General features: G+C 42.9%; 6 protein-coding genes across 6 annotated transcripts; 3 read left to right on the top strand and 3 right to left on the bottom strand.

Moving 5' to 3' along the window:
- Window positions 1-7,422: 7,422 nt before the first annotated feature.
- On the top strand, window positions 7,423-8,762 carry N7516_002840 (uncharacterized protein; the record flags this gene model as incomplete). The annotated part of the gene is made up of 4 exons (XM_057215560.1): window positions 7,423-8,322; window positions 8,349-8,499; window positions 8,581-8,648; window positions 8,712-8,762. 4 exons carry the CDS (start codon window positions 7,423-7,425, stop codon window positions 8,760-8,762), a joined length of 1,170 nt encoding a protein of 389 aa, XP_057077443.1.
- Window positions 8,763-9,650: 888 nt separating this feature from the next.
- Window positions 9,651-10,642, bottom strand: N7516_002839 (uncharacterized protein; the record flags this gene model as incomplete). Its single annotated transcript, XM_057215559.1, has 2 exons — window positions 9,651-10,591; window positions 10,621-10,642. The coding sequence occupies 2 exons, from the start codon at window positions 10,640-10,642 to the stop codon at window positions 9,651-9,653; spliced, it is 963 nt and encodes a 320-aa protein (XP_057077442.1).
- Window positions 10,643-10,660: 18 nt separating this feature from the next.
- N7516_002838 (uncharacterized protein) lies at window positions 10,661-11,904 on the bottom strand (the record flags this gene model as incomplete). Its single annotated transcript, XM_057215558.1, has 3 exons — window positions 10,661-11,318; window positions 11,374-11,686; window positions 11,769-11,904. 3 exons carry the CDS (start codon window positions 11,902-11,904, stop codon window positions 10,661-10,663), a joined length of 1,107 nt encoding a protein of 368 aa, XP_057077441.1.
- Window positions 11,905-12,307: 403 nt separating this feature from the next.
- On the bottom strand, window positions 12,308-14,062 carry N7516_002837 (uncharacterized protein; the record flags this gene model as incomplete). Its single annotated transcript, XM_057215557.1, has 4 exons — window positions 12,308-13,033; window positions 13,107-13,649; window positions 13,690-13,878; window positions 13,940-14,062. 4 exons carry the CDS (start codon window positions 14,060-14,062, stop codon window positions 12,308-12,310), a joined length of 1,581 nt encoding a protein of 526 aa, XP_057077440.1.
- An 808-nt stretch (window positions 14,063-14,870) lies between these two features.
- On the top strand, window positions 14,871-16,581 carry N7516_002836 (putative MFS transporter; the record flags this gene model as incomplete). Its single annotated transcript, XM_057215556.1, has 6 exons — window positions 14,871-15,368; window positions 15,421-15,481; window positions 15,547-15,773; window positions 15,836-16,232; window positions 16,288-16,419; window positions 16,472-16,581. 6 exons carry the CDS (start codon window positions 14,871-14,873, stop codon window positions 16,579-16,581), a joined length of 1,425 nt encoding a protein of 474 aa, XP_057077439.1.
- Window positions 16,582-16,928: 347 nt separating this feature from the next.
- Window positions 16,929-19,603, top strand: N7516_002835 (transcription factor domain-containing protein; the record flags this gene model as incomplete). Its single annotated transcript, XM_057215555.1, has 4 exons — window positions 16,929-17,264; window positions 17,428-17,507; window positions 17,561-18,125; window positions 18,182-19,603. 4 exons carry the CDS (start codon window positions 16,929-16,931, stop codon window positions 19,601-19,603), a joined length of 2,403 nt encoding a protein of 800 aa, XP_057077438.1.
- Window positions 19,604-19,707: the final 104 nt, after the last annotated feature.

The following is a 19,707-nucleotide window of genomic DNA, read 5'->3' as shown; positions in this document are numbered from 1 at the left end:
ATATATAGATATCCTTAGTATTTAAGGTAATTTAAGACGTTAATTAACTAGCCCTTACTATTAGATTTCTAGGCTAATATATTATCTTTCCGGCGGATTGTTTTTAGGTTATTTAATTAGAGTTTTCCTACCTATTCGAGAGTATCTATAGTAATAGCTATATTTATAGACTAGATTACTATAGTATTCTTTAGATTAAATAGAATATCTAATTTATTATATAGCTCTCTCTATTTAGACTATAGATCTATATTAGTATTAATATATTTTACTATTAATCCGATCGAGTTATATTCTTAAGATTTATACTCTTAATCTATATCTAGATCTTAGGTTCTTATAATACTTTAGATTATTAGGACTTTTAGCCCTTCGGTCTCTTCTAGAGCTAGGGTTTTTTTATCTATAATTCGGTTTTAAATCGGACTAATTAATTCCTTCCCTATAATTACTTATTTAGAATTTAGAATTCTAGAAAGCCTATTTATAGGATTTATTTTTTTAGGCTTATATTTTATAATAAAATTAAAAGATATTAAGAATATATATTAGCGTACTTATCGGCTATTAAGCTTCTATTAGATTATAAATATACGTAAATTAGTATAGTTTAATAATACTTTAATAAGATACTTATTATTATCTAAGTAGTACTACTAATATTAAAAAGAGTAAATAATAGTAAAAAGCTCCTAATTTAGGGTAGTATAGTTAAGTTCTAAGCCTAAAAATTTCTTTAATTAGAAGGCTATTAGATACTACCGACCCTCCGAATCTAGCTATAAAAGTATACCTCCTATATCTTAATTTAAAATATCTATTTTTAATATAATATACTTCTTTAGATTAAAATAATATAGTAGGGATATTAACTAAAAAATAAGTTTTAACTACTAAAACGCCTATAATTTAGTTATATTTAACTATACTTATCTTAGCTTTTTACTATTTTTACTTCTTTTTATTATAGATATAAGAGGTAGGGATAATTAAGAATATCTTTTTATAAAATAGCGGTAAAAATTATAAAATCCTAAGAAGACCTAGATATTATAATAGCTCTTTTTTTTTTTTATTCTTAGATTACGCGGACGCGGCTTTAGTCTATTTTTACCTTCGATCTATTTATAATAAACCCTAAGAACTCGACCTCTCTCTAATAGAAAGTATATTTTAATAGTTTTATATAGAATTTCGTTCTCTATAGTCTTTTAAAGACTTATTAAAAGGCTTTTATATAAGATTCTCGATCTTTTATAAATACTAAGATATTGTTTAGATAAGCTATATATATTATATTAATTAGCCTTATTAGCGTAGTATAAATATAGCTTTAGAAAGTAGCGGGTATATTAAATAATCTAAATAGTATAACTATATATTCGAAATAGCTATATCTTATTCGGAAAGCTATCTTCTATTTATTACCTTCTTAGAATTAAATCTAGTAGTAGGTATCTTTAATATCGATCTTATTAAAAAACTAGGCTTTTAAAAAGCGGTCGAGAATCTCTAAAATAAGAGGTAGAAGGTATTAGTTCTTAACTAATATATAGTTTAGCCCTCTATAATCTATATATAGCCGTAGACCTCTGTCTTTTTTTAAGATAAAAAGGATAAAGGCGCTTATAAGGCTTTTTAATAAGCGAATTCTCTCTTTTTTAATATTATCGACTAGGTAGGCTTATAACTTCTTAAGTTCGATTTTAGATAATAGGTAAATCGGCCTATAAGAAAGGGTTTTCCCTTCTTTAAGTTCGATTATATAATTAGATATTTTAGTCCTTAGTAGGGTACCCGCTTTTTTATAATTAAATATATTAAAGAACTCTTCTAATTTAAGGGGTATTCGTACCCGATCTATATCCGATATAATAGCGTCTTTATTTAGTAACTAGACCTCTTCTAGTATCTTAACTAATATATAGATAATAGCGGTATTTCTTAATTATTTTATAAATTTATAGAGGTTTTAGAGTTCGAAACTCTTTATTTTAAACTATTATTTATCTATACTAAGATATAGAATTATATTAAATTTATTTATAAATATTCTAGATAGAAGTACTAGGCTTCCTTCTAATCTAAGATCTCTCTCGATCTTAATATAAGATCGATTTATTATTTTTTTAGTCCTTCTAGAGTCTTTAATTATAAAAGATATCTAGTATATATTATAAATATAGAGTTATTCTAGGGCTACGCCTTTTAGTAATAAAGATATAAAAAATATAGTATATAATTTATTTTCTTTAGCGAACTCTTTACTAACTATATTATATTCTACGCTAATATCTAGGTCTATATATATTTTAATACTATTATATATAATAATCGATATATAAAGGCGTACTATAGTCCTAATAAGTAGGTATTAAGCTAGTATATTAGGATCTACTCTAGCTCTTCGACTTTTCCCGATTATTTAGAATCCTAAGTTTTTAATACTTAGATAATAGATTAAACTAAGGCTTTTTAGGGGTAATCCTAAGCCTAGTAGTTTTTATCTTTATAAATAAAATAGGCGCTTTCTAGTATCTTTTTAGTACTATTTTCTTTTTTAGGCTATATATTATTTATAGAGCTTTATAAATTATCTCGATTATTTAATCTATATCCCTAGCCCTAGCCTTAGATTCTAAAATCTCTAGATTACTTTTTATTTTAAGGTTATCCTCTACCCTAGGGGGTTAAGATTTCGATATAAGAGTAATTTAATATCGAATTAGTATAGTTTCCCTATCTTTTCTTATCCTAATAATAATAGTTTAAAGAGTCCTTCCTTAGTCTCTAGTATATAAAATAGATATAGTAAAGCGTAGATACTAGCTTTAATATTTCGTCCTAGTTTATAAGTAAAATACTATTATTAGTAGTAATTATAATATCTCGGAGAGGTTTCTATAGTTTTATAAATAAGGTCTAGGCCCTTTATTTCTTATTCTAGTTTAGGAGGTAATTCTCTAGTAATTTAAAATAGTTTTTAAAATTATAAGGGTCCTAATAAGATTTTATTATAACCTTTTAGAACTAGACGAGGATATTAGTAATAATATTATAGGAGTTCCTTAGAAGTATCTTTATCTATTCTTTAAATATATCTTAATCCGATATCTTTTTAAAATATTTCTATTTATAAGACGTCTATTTTTCTTTATAGAAGGTATATAGGTAATTTATAGTAGCGAGGATTTTTTAGGTTCTTAAGATATATTTTTTTAGAGTCTTTTTAAAAAGCGCTTTAAGGTTATTTAGCTAGTCCTCTTTTTATTTTATACCGAAATCTAGTTTAAATCGGCTAATATCTCTTTTAATCTCTCCTTTTTAGAAAGGTTCGCTTTCCGCGGATAAATTATAGTAGTTTTAAGACCTTCTTATTATTTAACCGAAATCCTAAAGTTTCTCTTTATTTTCTACGACTACTTTTTAGGCCGCGAGAATACGTTCTTATAATACTACTCTAGTTTTATATTCTATAATCTTTTCTTCTAGACTTCGAAGGGTTTCGTCGGCGATATAAGAGCTTTCCGCCGCTATTTTAGTAGTTTTTTTAGGTAGGTCCTAGGTTAGTATTTCCTCCTATTCTTTCGTAGGTAGAAATATTCCCGATTCGCTACCGGTTTAGATAGGATACTCTAGCGCCTCGGTATTATTACGCGAGCTACTACGGGTAGTTAGGGGAGCTATTATATCTTAGGTAGTTAAAGAAGAAGAATTAGAATTATAAGAATATACTATTTTAGGTATAAGGCCTATTAACCGGGTAAGATACGTTAGCTTAGGAGGAGGAACAAAGGTATATTAGGCTATATATACCAAGACTAATTCTTGCTAGAATTCAGGGGTCCCAGGGGGACCCAAGATTAAAAGGAAATGTGCGTGCCAAGGCTCGGCACCGATCAGGTGACGAACCCCGCACGATTCACATACGTGTCAGAAACTTCTATGAATATATATGTCGCCCAAGTTCCTGTTTTACCTTTGAAAGGACCTTTATCCTTTACATAGCCGCTCTTAAGGAAGCTAAACTTTATTTTACCCTCTATCTTAATATAATAAATAAAGCTTATCCCTTTATCTAAAGAATTAATCCGCCGATTATTATATAAGACTAAGATATTAGTACCGACTAGATACTTAAAACTAAGATTTAGCGTTTCGGTTACCTCTTTTTAAGAGTCCCTCGCCTAATTCTTTATAGTCTTTATTATACTATAGATTATTATACTAATCCTACCGGTTTCTTAGATAAAGATATAATCTTTACTAATTTTAAGAAGTAATAAGGATCTCTTCCTAAGATAATAGTTATTATTTTTATAAATAGATTGGAATAATACTTTAAAGATATTTATTATATTAGCTATAGTTTTACTATCTATCTTAATAAGATAATAGTCGCTATTAGCTTAAATACTATAAATCGTTAGTCTTATATCTTTAATTCTAAAATAGTTAGGGCTTTAAAGAAACTAGAGAGAGCTACCGAGATCTTTTTTATAAGGGAGATATAGCTTTATATTAATAGTATCTTAGTAATTTAGAGGTTATAGGATAATATCCCTCCTATCTTATAATAAGTCTTTACCCGCTACTATAATATTATAGCCTAACGGACTATCTATATATAATAGTTCTTAGGCTATATAGATATTAAAGATAATAATATAGCTAACTATCTTACTAATTAAAGTATCTTTTATAGCTTATAGGGCCTCGCTCTTTAGGCCTCTTTTATAATTAATAGAATCCGCTCTATATACTAGGATCTTTAAAATAAGGCCTACTATACTTAATAGTAAGGGGCTTTTTTAAAGCTATTAATATAATACTAATAGTAGTAGGGGGTATATAAGATTAAAGATCTTTTAGAACTTAATCTTTATTAATCTATCTTATATCGCTAGCTCGCTCTTTATTTTTTATATAAGGACTTTAGCTAGTATTATCGTAAATTCTAATATAATAATACTAAGCTCTCCTACTCTTATAAAAGAGCTAAGATATCTAAGTATATTATACTTTACTATAGGACGTAATATAACTTCTAAGCCTAGCTTAATAAGCTTCCTTCCCTTCTAATAGGCTAGGACGAAGCCGTAGCCTACCTCTAGAAACTTAGGCCCTCTAAGTTCGATAAGCTCCTATATATTACTAGCTTCTATACTATTATTTATATAAGATAAGGCCCCCCCCGGGCCTATACTATATATTTCTTCCCTCTCTCCTCCCCTTACCCTTTTTTTCTATCTTCTTTATCTTAATTTACCTCTTTACTCCCTTTTACTACTCTTATCCTTTACCTATATAGGCGTAAATCGAGGGCTACTTCGGCTTCCTACCCTATAATATATAGGCGTATTACCGCCCTAAGACCGGGTATACCTACCCGAAGACCTACGGTAGGACTACTCTACCATTAATATTAACTATATCTTTCTTAGCCGGCGGAGAAGGACGGGCATCCAACTAGGGCCTTAGCGCCCTTTTTCTTTAAAGAGTTGCTTTCTATAGGCACAATCATATATATAATACCATAGCTTAGCACGTCCCGATACCCTAAGGGAGGTAGGCGGTGGACGGGCTACGCCCGTCACCACATGGACGTTAATCAATACAACAACAACAACAACCACGCACTCCCGAAAGCCGCCCAGTATGAGATCTGGGTCGGGTCGCCAGTGCCCCTTCTTCCAAATATTGTATTCTTAGCCTCTTCCTCTCTTCGTGAATCTCAAGTCGAGATTCCCATCAAACCATGGCCTTCAAACATCTCTTTTGACCAGTGTATAATAAGTGAAGTCTCCTAAGCTTCCAGGGTGACACCAAATTGACCTAGAGGAAGACGCTGTGAGCTTGGTTTGATCGCATGTGAAATACGTTAGTTAGTTAGTTACACGGCCGAGCTAGTATTCCCAATCGAAACCACATGCATTCCTTAAGGAATTTTAGATTCGCAACGTTAAAGGAACTACAAACTGAGTAGGCAAATACTAACAACTAGGCTACCAGGGAATAGACTCACCAGTCCAATCCAGACAGGATGCCGATTTCTCCGGCGTTAATTTCTCAATAATGTCAACCATCCCATTGCATGATTCCTCGATGTCAACCCGGCCGCGCCAACCCGTTAGTTTGGTCTTTATAAAGCCTGGCTCGAAAGCAAGAGTAGACACGGGAGAGGGAAAGTGCGTCGTCGAGGGAGGGAAGGACTGTGTTCTTTTATAGATGGCGGGTGGATCCCTATAGTCGCCCGTAGTATAGGTAAGTTATATATATAAAAGATACCTAATCTCTAGATCTTGCATCCTATGCAAATATTGCATCATCTGGGGCGCACTAACACGGCTATCTATCGGAAATAGACTACTCACTCAAAACAAACAAAAACCAAAAAAACATACAACAGTGAGGATTCGCTGGTGGTCACCCACCCAACTACTAACTCACCGGCGTGTGGCTTGAGTACGGCTGAGCGGACGGGAAGCCCTATTTTCCACACCCTATGGTCGTACGTATTATCTTATGGGTGGGAGGGGGTGATAGAATGCAAGGAGCAGATGGTGGAAATGCGACCATCGCGCAACTAGGGGTGAGAATCCAGTTGAGCATCACCTAAGTCAAGCGACCACACTGATATAAACTCGAATTGTGGATGTAAGAAAAGCGTGTGTTGGCCTGAGAGCGGGTGGAAGAAGAAGAAGGGTGAGGCGAGGCAACTACGAGTGACGGCGTTCTCTCACTTCATTTACACATATAATAGCCTACGTTAACGCACTCTATCATCTTCTGAAGCTTAGTATGGGCAAGTAAGATTCTGTTATATGATACAGATCTTAGGTGATAATAACTCTCTCAATAGCCGACCAGACGCATGGATAACCTACAAAGGCCCTAAGTCTTCTTGCCCTTCAGAAGACTTGGATTGCACAATATCAGACCCGAGTGGAGAGCGTGGGGTGTAATAACGTGGGGGTATGGGGGTACATACTTCTAAACCTTAGTTACTGCGTTCGGACCCATCGTCTTCGAAACGGATACCTATAGCCTCAACCCCGAAAGCCCGGGTTGATTTCTTGCACTTCCCCGACATTGTATAGTTACTAGCTGTATTATGGGGTTGTTAATGTTTCTCGTTCCGTTGGTGAATATCCTTCATGTATGTATGGCTCTATATGTACGTTGTATTTGAATTTACCGGATCCAGCAATATATATATCGAAAACCTAGTTTTCCAATGTGACGGCGTGGCGTGGTTTGGGGTCACCATCTACAACCGGACTAGTTTCCAAATCGGGAAGCCACGGACTACAGTATGTCGACTACTACCGACGCGACCCCCTCGTTTATTCCCATTAACCGAACACCCTTATATTCTCGAGCGTAGCGATCGACATTACCATACTACTACTATCGTTAACAATGACCGGAATATCCAACGCAGATGAACACTCTACCCGGGCCAACAAGTCCCAGAACGAAGAGGCACTCGCAATGGAATCACTCAAAAGCCTCGACGAGTTCGAATCGCTCGCCATAAAACAAAAAAGCAAAAAAGCTTGGTCCTTCAACTACGCGGCTGCCGGAGACCTTATCTCCAAAAGCCTGGACCGAGAGGTCTACCGCTCAATCCTCCTCCGGCCACGCGTCCTCGTCAACGTCAAAGAATGCGACATGTCGACGACAATCATCGGCCAGAGAGTCGGGCTGCCTATTTTCGTATCGCCCATGGCAATGGCCCGATTAGCGCACCCGACAGGCGAAGCTGGCATTTCAGCCGCGTGTGGAGGGTTCGGTGTCATGCATATAATCTCGAATAATGCGTCGATGACTCCCGAGGAGATTGTCGCGGGAGCCGCGCCTGAGCAGATCTTTGGGTTCCAGCTTTATGTCCAGACGGATCGCACTGAGAGCGAGGCTGTCCTGATGAGGATCAATAAGTTGTCCGCGATTAAGTGCATTGTCCTCACCGTCGACGAGCCCGTCCAAGGAAAGCATGAGCTCGGACCGAGAGGGTTCGAACCATACGACGATGCGCAGACCGAGGTTCCAACTCAACGAGAAGAGCCATCTCAACCAGGCACAGATGTTAAAGTGGCCATCCCATCGGTCTCCGGGCCGGCTTCTGATGCCGAATGGGAGATTACGCTACAATGGCTCGCGAAACACACTTCGCTACCGATTATCATAAAAGGCATTCAGACCTACGAGGATGCTGAAGCCGCTGCTACATATGCTCACGTAAAAGGCATTATCTTGTCGAACCACGGGGGCGTGTCCTTGACACTGCGCCGCCGGCTATTCACACCTTACTCGAAATCCGTAAATACTGCCCAGATGTTCTGGAGAAGCTGGATATTATGGTCGATGGGGGTATTCGACGCGGGACAGATGTTGTGAAAGCGCTATGCCTAGGTGCGAGGGCAGTGGGTGTTGGGCGACCAGCGTTCTGGGGTCTTGGTGCCGGTGGTATCGCTGGGGTTGAGAGGATGCTCCAGCGTAAGTGCTTCATCCCCGGGCCTATTGTAAGTAGTGTGTGTAGTGATGCTGATTTTCCCTTTTCTTTTTCAAAAGTTATAGCACAGGAAACGAGAACTTGCATGAGCTTGTTAGGTGTGCGGAGAGTCGCAGATCTGGGAATACGCCATGTAAGTCCAAGTCGTCTTTGGTCACACATGTTCTTATTCTTAGGGCTAACGATTATATTACAGGTTAATACGAGAATTGTAGAGCAACATATTTATAACACGGATTCGATTTGAAAAAGGCTTGAATGGCTACAATATATTTCGCCTGTTTCTCGCCATTTTTCTTCCCATCTGAATACCTGATATAGCTCGCATAGGCCTATATAGTACCTCGGTACACTCTCCGACCAATCTCAGCAAATGTATACAAGCTCATTTCGCAGCCTAGCTATGTGTCCTTTGAACAAAGAATTCCCTAAAATCTCTAGAATTTGCGGTGAGTGAGCAATCAACTCACTCGTCTTTGCTTTCAAGGAGTGAACCTAATATTGTTTTACATCTTCTTCTAAACTTTACTTCATCCCGCTTAAGCAGGGTGATATAATATCATGCAGCGGGAAATGTTCCCTGGCAAATAGGGTAAATAGTAAGATTACGAGTATATTCATGTTAAAGATCTTTATTAAGCTACTATATCTGGCAGGTGTTATATAGTAAGAAACTTTTCAGTTTTCCGTTCCATCTCATAGTTTCATGACGTTCAATGGCCAAACTTGGGATCATAGTCCCTAGCCAACGTGGAAGCCAACGTCCTTAACATTACCAGTTCCACCATTAGCCAATTAGTATCTATGTTCTCCCGCTAAACATGCCTATAGCGTTTCCTACGACCAGAGTCTGGGGAGAAAATGATATTCCTGCCTTGTACTTACAAATTCAGGTATCCAAACATCAAAATCCCCCTACAAAGCGGGTTTGAACCCTGGCCCTTATAAATCTTCATAACCCACTGCTACAACGGCTGGTTTTCTCACAGTTCTCAACAGTTTTCCATTTTCTATCGGACAGGATAGCTATTTTCAACAGCCGATTTAACCCCAATCAGGAAAAGGTCAGAGGGTTTTCACAATTCAGACTCCAATTCACAATCACAATGCTGTTCCACCTAGCCAAAAGAATTCTTTAGGCATCATCAACCCCGAGAGTAGATACAATACTCGCCACAGTCTCCACATCATCTTCCCGTCCGCTAAGACAAACAACAACATTATGCCCGGGCCCTAACTCCTTGGCAGTACGCACAGCCCCAGCAACAGAATAAGAACTCTCAAGCCCAGGTATAATTCCCTCAAGCTGACTGAGCAACGAAAAAGCCATCAGGACCTCCTCCCCAGTCGCTGGACCAATCATAGCCCGACCAGATTCCTTCCAACTCGCTAACTCAGGTCCAATACCAGGGTAATCAAGCCCAGCAGAGACAAAATGTGTTTTGCCATTCTCCCTATCATCGTCACAAGGCAAATAAGTCGGCAACCCGTGCACGATATCAATGGACTCATCACTCGGACCCGCCATGCATCCACCACGCCCCTCAATGCCAACAAGAGCAACAGATGAATCATCAAGGAAGGGGTAGAACAGACCAACAGCGTTCGACCCACCACCAACACATGCAACAACTGCATCAGGCAGTCTACCATTATTCATCGCGGTGAACTGAGCTCGAGTCTCTGTGCCAATGACAGTCTGGAACGTGCGCACGATAGTCGGATACGGATGCGGGCCAAACGCCGAGCCGATAACGAAATGCGTGGTCTGCAGCTCCGTCTCCCAGACACGGAAGGCCTCATTGACTGCGTCGCGGATAGTACCCTTTCCGCCGCTGTACTCGGAATCAACGGGAGTAACCACCGCGCCGACGATGCGCATGTGCATAACATCCAAATCCTCGCGTCCGAAGTCCTCGGATCCCATATAGATGGTGCATTTCATGCCGAATTGAGCGCATAGAGTTGCTGTCGTGACGCCGTGTTGGCCAGCGCCTGTTTCGGCGATTATGAAGGTTTTGCCGAGTCGTCGCGCCAGAATGATTTGGCCTAGCGCGTTGTTGAAATTGTGACTGCCTGTGTGGTTCAGGTCTTCGCGTTTCAACCAGATGCGTGTTCCGCCGGCATACTGTGATAAGCCTGGGGCTAGGTGGAGGGGGAGGGTCGGTTGGTGTGTCCTGCGTAGTAGTTGATTTCGGCCCAGAAGGCTGGGTCTGCGTTTGCTGCCTGGAAGCCGTTTTCTAGTTCGGCAAGGCCTTCCTTGAGGGTTTGTGGGATGTATTGACAGATGAGGTTTTCAACGTTAGCGTTTGTATCTCTGAGACTGGTGGCCGTTTCCGTGTCTTCGGGTGTATCGCCTGCCCCATCATAGGAAAGGTAGACGGTTGTGGGAGACATGGGTTGGCTAGCTTGCTTTCTTCTTTCTGGTATGACAATTTGATCCTCAGTGCGTCCAGCAACCCGAAGACAATACTCCTTGACCTTCTGAGCACCAGTTCCAGGAGTCGCGTTTTCCAGTAAGTAGATGATTGGGCAGCCGATGACAACTCCTTCGGCGGCACGAGCAATATCAATAAAATCCTGTCGGGTGCTGATACCCAATCCAACAGCTACTGGGACTGAGTTCCCAGTGCAATCATGCACGCGATGGAGCAGATCTTCGGCACACCCATACGGTTTCTCGTGAGTTCCGCTAACTCCCATCCTAGATACAATGCAAATAAATGAGTCAGCGATGTTGCAAAGAAGCATCCCCATGTGAGAATTAGGGGTGGAAGGAGCAACGAGGGGAATGTACGATAGCCTGGGATCTGTATTAGCTGAATGCAAATGTAAGCCTGGAAGGTGGGAATAAAGACCCTTTGGATTTGCACAGATCACGGAAACGCACTATGTCCCCCGGAGGAAGATCAACAATGATGAGCCCGTCTACACCAGCAGCATTGCAGTCTCGAAGTAGCTTATCCTCTCCGTACGGATATTCACGCACGGGGTTGTAGTACCCCACCAGCAGCACAGGAACAGCCAGACCTTGTTTACGGGCTGACTTGACCATCTGCAGGATGTGTGGAAGTTGCACGCCGTTCTCGAGGGCCTTGGCATTGGCCTGCTGAATGGTTGAGCTTTCAGTCATGGGGTGGCCGGTTATGGGAATTCCGAGCTCGATGATGTCTGATCAGGGGTTATAATTAGCTGATGTTGAATATAGGATGGTACATGTCTCACAAAAGAGACAGGAGTAAACAACACGTACCTGCACCTCCGACTTGCATGGACATCATGATATCCGGTGTTTCGCCCACGGTGGGATAGCCAGCTGTCACGTAGGTGATCAAGGCAACACGGCTTTCGGCCTTGCATTTTGCAAAGGCTTCTTTGATGACTTCCATATTGTGGTAGACTAAGAAGACAACAAAGGTACCCTGTTGAGGAGGTGCTGTCACACTGAATGTAGTGAGTGGATGGGAAGAGTTAGAGAGGTGAGAAGTGCGATGTAACTGAGAATTATTTGAGCTTACAGTCTCAGCTTCTCACTTCGATGTCCTGCGGTAGAGAGTTGTCTAATGTCTGCTTGTTGTTCCCATGTCTTCTCTTTCGGTTAGATACATTTTTCTCTCGTCTATAGCCATCCATTCAAGATATTCTTTCCCAGCGGGTTCGATTTTAGTAATATAATTGTAGGGCTCTGAGCTTTTCGTCCAGATTTTTGATTATTATATGTGCCCCGGCGAATTAACAATCACACCACCAACTGAAGCATAACGGCGTGTTTCAGCCCACCTGGTAGCTCAGCTATTTACCTACCAACTGTTCGCCCTCCTCGCTAGATCCAAGGCTTGAAAATTGAATCTTGCGAATAGCATGTCCCTTCCACATGAGCAACATAACAAACATGTAGGAGAACACCGCAAAGAAAGCCATCATACCATAAACCCAGCCAACATCAACAGCCTCAACCCAAGGATTGATATAGAAACTAATTGTCAATCCATAGACAATGCGATAAGCACCGATAACAATACCTGCCTCAGCTGGATACCGCGTAAAGCACTCGACAACATAATTCACCGTGACAGGAACACTGGCCAGCGACCCAACCGTCACAATAAAAACAGCAAGCGCGAGCACCATATAATGTAAATGATATTGCAAAGCGGCACCAAAGATCCCTAGGCCAATAGGGTTAATCACAAGGCTAGGAATCCATAGAACATGCAGTCGATACTCGGGCTTCCAGACACCGCCATTGTACCGCTGTGCCAGTGCTAGAGGCAGACGGTCATTCAGATAGTGACCGTGGAATTGGACGACGAGGATGCCAATCCAATGGCAGAATGTGAATGCCGCATTTTGTTCCAATGAGAACCCGTAGCCACCTTCGGAGATGGGTTTCTGGAGCCATACAGGTGTGAGCGCGTTGACGCCCACGTAGAATCCAAAGGAGATTAGCGTGAATATTCCCATGATGATGGTCACAGGGCACATTCCAATTAAAAATGGTGTGATTCCGACTTTGGCCTGTTCGATTAAGATTAGACCGAACTCAGTTGTTACGGTATGCCATAGAGCATCGGGCTTCCCATGTACTTACCGTCTCTTTCCAGGTAGTCGGCAAGACAATCCTCCGGCCGAAGAAGAAAGTAGCCAGTCTATTAGCCAGGAATCCAGCTGGAACATCCGGGTTCCTTTCAAAGCATTCACGATCGAAACCAGTTTCCTCGAGGAAACAGAAACAACAGATAAGTGTGAACCCCAGCAGACCGACCGTCCACCAGAACTCAACGGGAAAAAAAGAGTGCGCAGAAACAAACCCTGAGAATGTCGGACCGGCAATCGTTCCGAACAAAAACGCCATATGCAGAGCAGTAAAAGCGCGGCCACGCTGATGCAAGAAAAAAATATCGGTCACGATGCGAGGGCCAAGCACTGTAGGCACGGCACCGAAGAAGCCAGCAAAGAGCCGGGAGATCACGTATGCAATATAGTTACTAGGGTCGGTCATGACGGCGGCCCAGATCTGGCATACTAGCGTAAATAGCACGCACCAGAAGATCACGGAGCTGCGACCGAGCAAGTGAGATATCGGGGCAAAGAAAAATGGGCCCGCGGCCATGCCAGCTAGGGCGGCTGAATTCTAGGGGATGTTAGATGGGTGGATGCTCGATTTGATAAACGGTGCAGATTTCAAAGTCTTGAAGAAAGTGGAGTAGACTTGCCGCATACGACTCTTCTAGCTTTGTCTTGTTGTACAGTTTCTCCTGATCAGCCAGATTAAGCTGTCCCGATAACGGCGCGATGGCGCCGGAGAAAGATGCGAGGCATAACACGGCCAGTAGTACATATTTGCGACTGATAGGCCAGTTCTGGACGGGTTTGATCAGATCGATTTCAATGAAAATGATGTTCGAGGGCCTACTGCCATACCAGAGGGTCCCGGGGTTCCGTACTAGGCTGGGGGACCAAGACAAGGTGAGCTGTATGGTGTTTTTCCACTGGGGGTAAAAAGGAAGGGGATGCTTCGGCTTCTTTTGCTTCTTGGTGGCCCATAGCTGACTTATATTATGTCGTTATATTGTGTCTAGTGATCAAGTGTCTCTCCCAAGAGTTGGGGTGTGTTGTTCGCTATCCCTTGCGTTGTTGTGTTGATGTGTCCCCCCTTTTCTTTTTACAGCCCTGCGACACAAGATATCTTGGCGGACTAGATTGCAAGCTTTAATTTTGCCAAGCTCTTCGCCGATCTCCTTGTACAAGCAAGGGAAAGCTTGCGTGGGGACGCGTCAGCTTGGCCCTGGGGCCATGTGGGCTGTTTGGTGCGTAACATGGAGCAAGTATACATACTCCGTAAAGCACGAGAATCATCCCCAACATATTCTGATCTAGAACGGATATGAGCAATTGTATTGAAAACCATCTTGAATTTACGTGTTGTTGAATCGGTGCCTTGTAAGGATAACCGAAAAATAATGAACGCCTGATATTTCAGGTATCCAAACCAGAAATGGCACATGAACTTCAACCTCACCCCGGTCACGATCATTAGCATTGCCCATGTTATCCAGCCATCCCGTTATCCCTGATCACTTTGACGTGACTCACATCCTCATATGCAAAATGCAGATGTCGGCCACCGATGCCGATTGATTCGATCCACATCGGAGGAAAAAGCTCCACGCGCGAAAAACCCAGGCTTCGGCGACAGCTTCAACACGCCGAGGGGTCTTTTCATACAAAATGTCCACCCAATCCTTTGAAATTATTTTCTGTGTACATCATTTTACTACTTTAGACATGACGAAATCACCAATCAACCTTTTACACCCATCATATACCATCTAGTTTCCCTCAGCACCCAATCATGGAATCCAGACGAGACCTTGAGTCCCAAAAACCAACCCCGCAGGCCGATTCTCCCCACGAGTCGGAATCAGAAGACGATCTGGCCCTAAAACCGCAGCCCTCAAACGCCTATGGTATCCCAACATGGCGCAAATGCCTCATCCTTTTTGTCGTTAGCTGGATGACACTGGCTGTCACATTCTCCAGTACCTCACTATTGCCCGCAACCCCGGAGATCGCTACCGAGTTTTCTACTACATCGGAGATTCTCAATGTTACCAATGCCGGTGTTCTAATTGCCATGGGCTTTTCGTCTTTTATTTGGGGTCCTATCACCAACATATTCGGGCGTCGCAATGCCTATAATGCAGCTATCCTTGTGCTTTGTGCATGCTCGGCAGGTACCGCCGCGGCGATCAATTTGCATATGTTTATCGCAATGCGGATTCTGGGAGGCTTTACAGGTACCTTCTTCATGGTTGCTGGGCAGACTATTCTTGCCGATATCTTTGAACCGGTATGTTAGTTTTCATTCCGATTGTCTGCTGGTTACTGACGGGGGTGGATAGACTGTGCGTGGAACGGCTGTCGGCTGCTTTATGGTTGGATCTGTCAGCGGGCCTGCAATTGGTATGTTTAAATTATCCCCATTTCTAGGAGTGTCGTCGGATCTAAGTGGCTAATTGTTTAATTAGGACCCTGTATCGGCGGCATCATCGTCACATTTGCTCAATGGCGCATTATCTACTGGCTTCAGTTCGCGATGACTTTACTCGGCCTCATCTTGTCTCTTCTTTTTGTGCCAAGTATCCAGGAAAAGAAACGGGACTCCGAGAAACCCCTGAAGTTCTGCACTGTTATGGGCATGTTCAACCCAATGCGCGTCTTCCGTCACTTCGTGTATCCCAATGTCTTTTTTGCAGTAAGCATAGTCTTCCAGTACTGGAGTTGTACCTTGCCCAGTGATTGACTAACGACCAACAGTGTCTCACATGTGGTCTCCTTGCCACGTTCCAATACGCAATTCTCACATCGGCCCGCTCAATTTTCAATCCACGTTTTAACCTGACGTCTCCTCTCATCAGCGGCCTATTCTACCTTTCCCCGGGAATAGGCTTTCTGCTCGGTAGTGTGGTCGGTGGCAAGCTGTCCGATCACGCCGTGAAGAAATGGATTATCAAACGAAACGGGGTGCGCCTGCCTCAGGACCGATTGAACAGTGGTATTGCCACCCTTTTTGGGGTCCTCCCGGTTGCTACATTAATTTACGGCTGGACCTTAGAGAAAGAAGTAGGTGGTATGGTTGTGCCAATTATCGCCGCTTTTTTTGCAGGCGTAGGGCTCATGGGTTCTTTCAATGGACTGAATACTTATACGGCTGGTGAGTGTTATCTATCTCATATACAAGTATCTCGAACTAAACATGTATCTTGCAGAGGCTATACCGCATGTTCGTTCGGAGGTCATCAGCGCAAAGTATGTAGTGCAGTATATCTTTGCTGCCGGAGCGACGGCAGTCGTTGAGCCGTTAATCAGCTCTATCGGGGTGGGCTGGACATTTACGATCTGTGAGTTCTCTCCATGAGATCATGAATTGGATATATCTAACTATTTATTTAGGTGTTTTTTTCGCTATAATAGGCGGCTTCCTTGTGCTTGCTATCACAAAATGGGGCATTGATATGCAGCGATGGTCTGAAAGGAAGTTCAGCCTCGATGCGAAGTCTTGACCACAACAAAATGACGCTTTTCCCCCATTTTGATTTATGTTTTTGCTTACGAGGCGATATGAAATGCCTACATGATAGAGTTGGTTTATATAGATCGCGATGGACAGACATGGCTCAATCGTTTCCTAAAATATAATACATAGATTTAACCATATAGAGACTTGAAAATTAAAATAAAGACATTCAACTACACTCCCTTCGTTCCTACTTATGCAGGTATACAACATATTAGGCTCGCCTGAGCACACCTTCAAGGTTGGGCCTTCAAGGTTGCTGCCCGGGAAGGCACCACCTGGGCAGCAAATTGATTAGTCAGCCCTACCTCGGCAAATCCCCCAAATCGCCGAATGATCGGTCCAGAATTCCAAATCTCCGACCGCACCCGGCGATTTTCTTTTTTTGCACAATCTGAAAAGCCCGAGAATAACGAGAAAAGGGGGAATTATCAGATGGCGGGAAAAAGACGTGCTCTTACAGAAGAGCAAGACCAGGAAGGTCGGGAGTCTCAAAAAAGGAAATTTGTTGCGTGCGTATTCCACCTGGAGATGTTGTATACCTCACGCCGAAGCCACCGAGCACTGACGTATGACATAACAGCTGTCGAAGATGCCACTCGCATAAAATCAAATGTTCCGGAGATCAGCCGTGTAGCAAATGTTGCACAGTCGGACTCGCTGATGAATGTACCTATGCTACTCGGGATCGCCAGGTGAAAGTTAGCGAGAAGTATGCAATCAAGCCGCATCCTATTTTTAGACCAAGCCTTTCAAAAAGCTTGTCTATTACACGTGTCAGGCCAGAAGCTAAAGACAGTCTTCTCCTTCTCCAATTAGCTATTTAGATCAGATCCTCGCCGAGAATCAGCGGCTCAAGGAACGGTCGATCACCTCGGCTCAAGTTGCCGAGACCAACGATCCGGCGCAGAGGTAGATATCTCTTGACTTTCTAAAGATGACCCGCAACATGCTGAGATGTATAGCAGAGGTCCTTCCAGGACAGCAGATGCCCCTGATGGAACAGGAATTCAAAATCCATTGATTGGAGATCGAGCCTGGTTCCACCGGTATGATCCCTCTTCGCCACCCATCTACATCGGCGAGGCAGCATGTTCAGCATTTGCAACACGCTTTCGGCGTTTCTTGTCGGGGAATAGTGCAATGCCACATATTCCCCGAACACAGTATGAACGCGAAGAGACGATCACCGCAGCGAACGAATCCGATATACAGTGGCCGAGTCTCCACCATGCTCGGTTGTTAGTCCGAATAGCAATCCACCAGATCGGGCATCTCTACCATCTCATGATGCGCAAGTCGACGTTAGATAAACTGGAAGAGATCTACAGGACACGAGACTTTGACTGCACGGCTAGCAAGTGTAAATTCTTCGCCTTATTCGCTTTTGGCCAGGCCTATTCAATCCGATCTGAGCCCAATTCCGGCTCTAGGGTACCGGGCACGTCGTACTTTGCTCGATCAATGGGATTGGTCCAGATCCTACCGGAGAGAACCAGTATCACACACTTGGAAACCCTGCTATTGTTGGTATGTAGCTCAGCATGTACTATTGTTGGACATCACAGTACTTACCATATCCCAAGTCTCTTTTTTCATACTATCTCAACCGGCGTCATTCGGCGTACGTCCTGATCGGAAATGCCATGCGGATGGGGTTGACCATTGGCTTGAATCACAATATCCTAGAATCACAGGTCATCGACCCAGTGGAGCGCCAGCACCGCATCCAAATATGGTGGACAATCTACATCTTCGACCGGATGTGGGGATCCAAAATGGGTCTCCCAATGCAAATCCTCGATGAGGATATCCATGTCGACATGCCTTCAACCATCTCCCCGAGCTGGCGCCACGAAGAAGAACTCTCCGACTCTGACTACATGACCGCCAACATCAAGCTGGCACGCATAGTCGGCGAGACAATCACCAAATTATACAGCCGGCGAAAATACCAAGAGACCTTCCTACAGCGCGTTCAGAAAATCCTCAAAGCCCTGAAACACTGGGTAGAAACACTCCCCGAATCCCTCAGGCTGAACATGGAAGACCTGGAATCGAGCAAGAAACCCATCGTCTCCCTCCATATGTCCTTCAACCAATGCGTAATCCTAACTACGCGCCCAACGCTACTGCACCTCCTAATGACACTAAGCAAAAAAAGCAAACCCCGCTCCAATACCACTAACAATACCGGTGGGGCCGAAAGCGAAGGCGAAGAGGTAACCGTTTCTCAGCCCGTTCTGACCCTAAGCGAAGCATGTATCCATGCAGCGCGGCATTCCCATTCGATGATCTTGACACGGTGGATCAACGGGTCCATGCCGACCTTCGGCTATTTCCACGCCCACTACCTCTTTTCCTCCGCATTGATCTTGGCAATGTCCAGCTTTGTTCCTATCGGCAGTCCAACTGATATGACGGGATTTGACTCCGCGCTAGATCTGCTACGCTCCATGACCGAGAATGGGAATCTGGCTGCCGCGGAATTCTATCATAACCTCGAGCAGGTGAAGGTTTGTTTGGCTGCTTATCGAGGAGCGAGGCGGGCTGAGGGGAGTGCTGATGTGGCTGCTGGTGGAGGAGTGGCTCCTAATACCAACGCTAATGCTAGTGGTAACGGTCGCTCTGGCACTGGTGCGCTAGCTTTGTCCGGGCCTTCGCCTGAACTGGCCACGGCTACTACTCCTTTTTTGAACCCTTTGCCGTTGAATCCACCCAGATCTACATCGGTGTCGGTGTCCGCATCTATACCTCCACCGTCGTTAATACCCACATCACATGATATCCTTGCTTCTCCCACCACCCAGCCTGTCCACGGCCATGGTATCGATGCATATACCTACCCTTTGACGGATACCGTCAGCGGGTACACCACTGAAATGGCATTTCTAGAGCCGACCATGCAAGATTTCCTGGCGCAGTCAGATATCGACCTTGGGCTGTTGCACCCTGTTGATACATTCTTCAACGAGGCAGAGAATCTATATACATGCCATGGGTTTTGACCGGGGCTAATCAGGGCGAATGAGTCATTGATAATGATATGCACGTTCTAGACCTGGTTGTTCTGCTTTGAGCGGAGCGACTCGACACTCTAATGCTTAAAGAT

Source organism: Penicillium verrucosum (assembly GCF_028828655.1).
Source record: "Penicillium verrucosum strain IBT 35672 chromosome Unknown utg000001l_segment0_segment0, whole genome shotgun sequence".
NCBI classification, from domain to species: Eukaryota; Fungi; Ascomycota; class Eurotiomycetes; order Eurotiales; family Aspergillaceae; genus Penicillium; species Penicillium verrucosum.
This window is presented reverse-complemented; position numbering and strand designations above follow the sequence as displayed.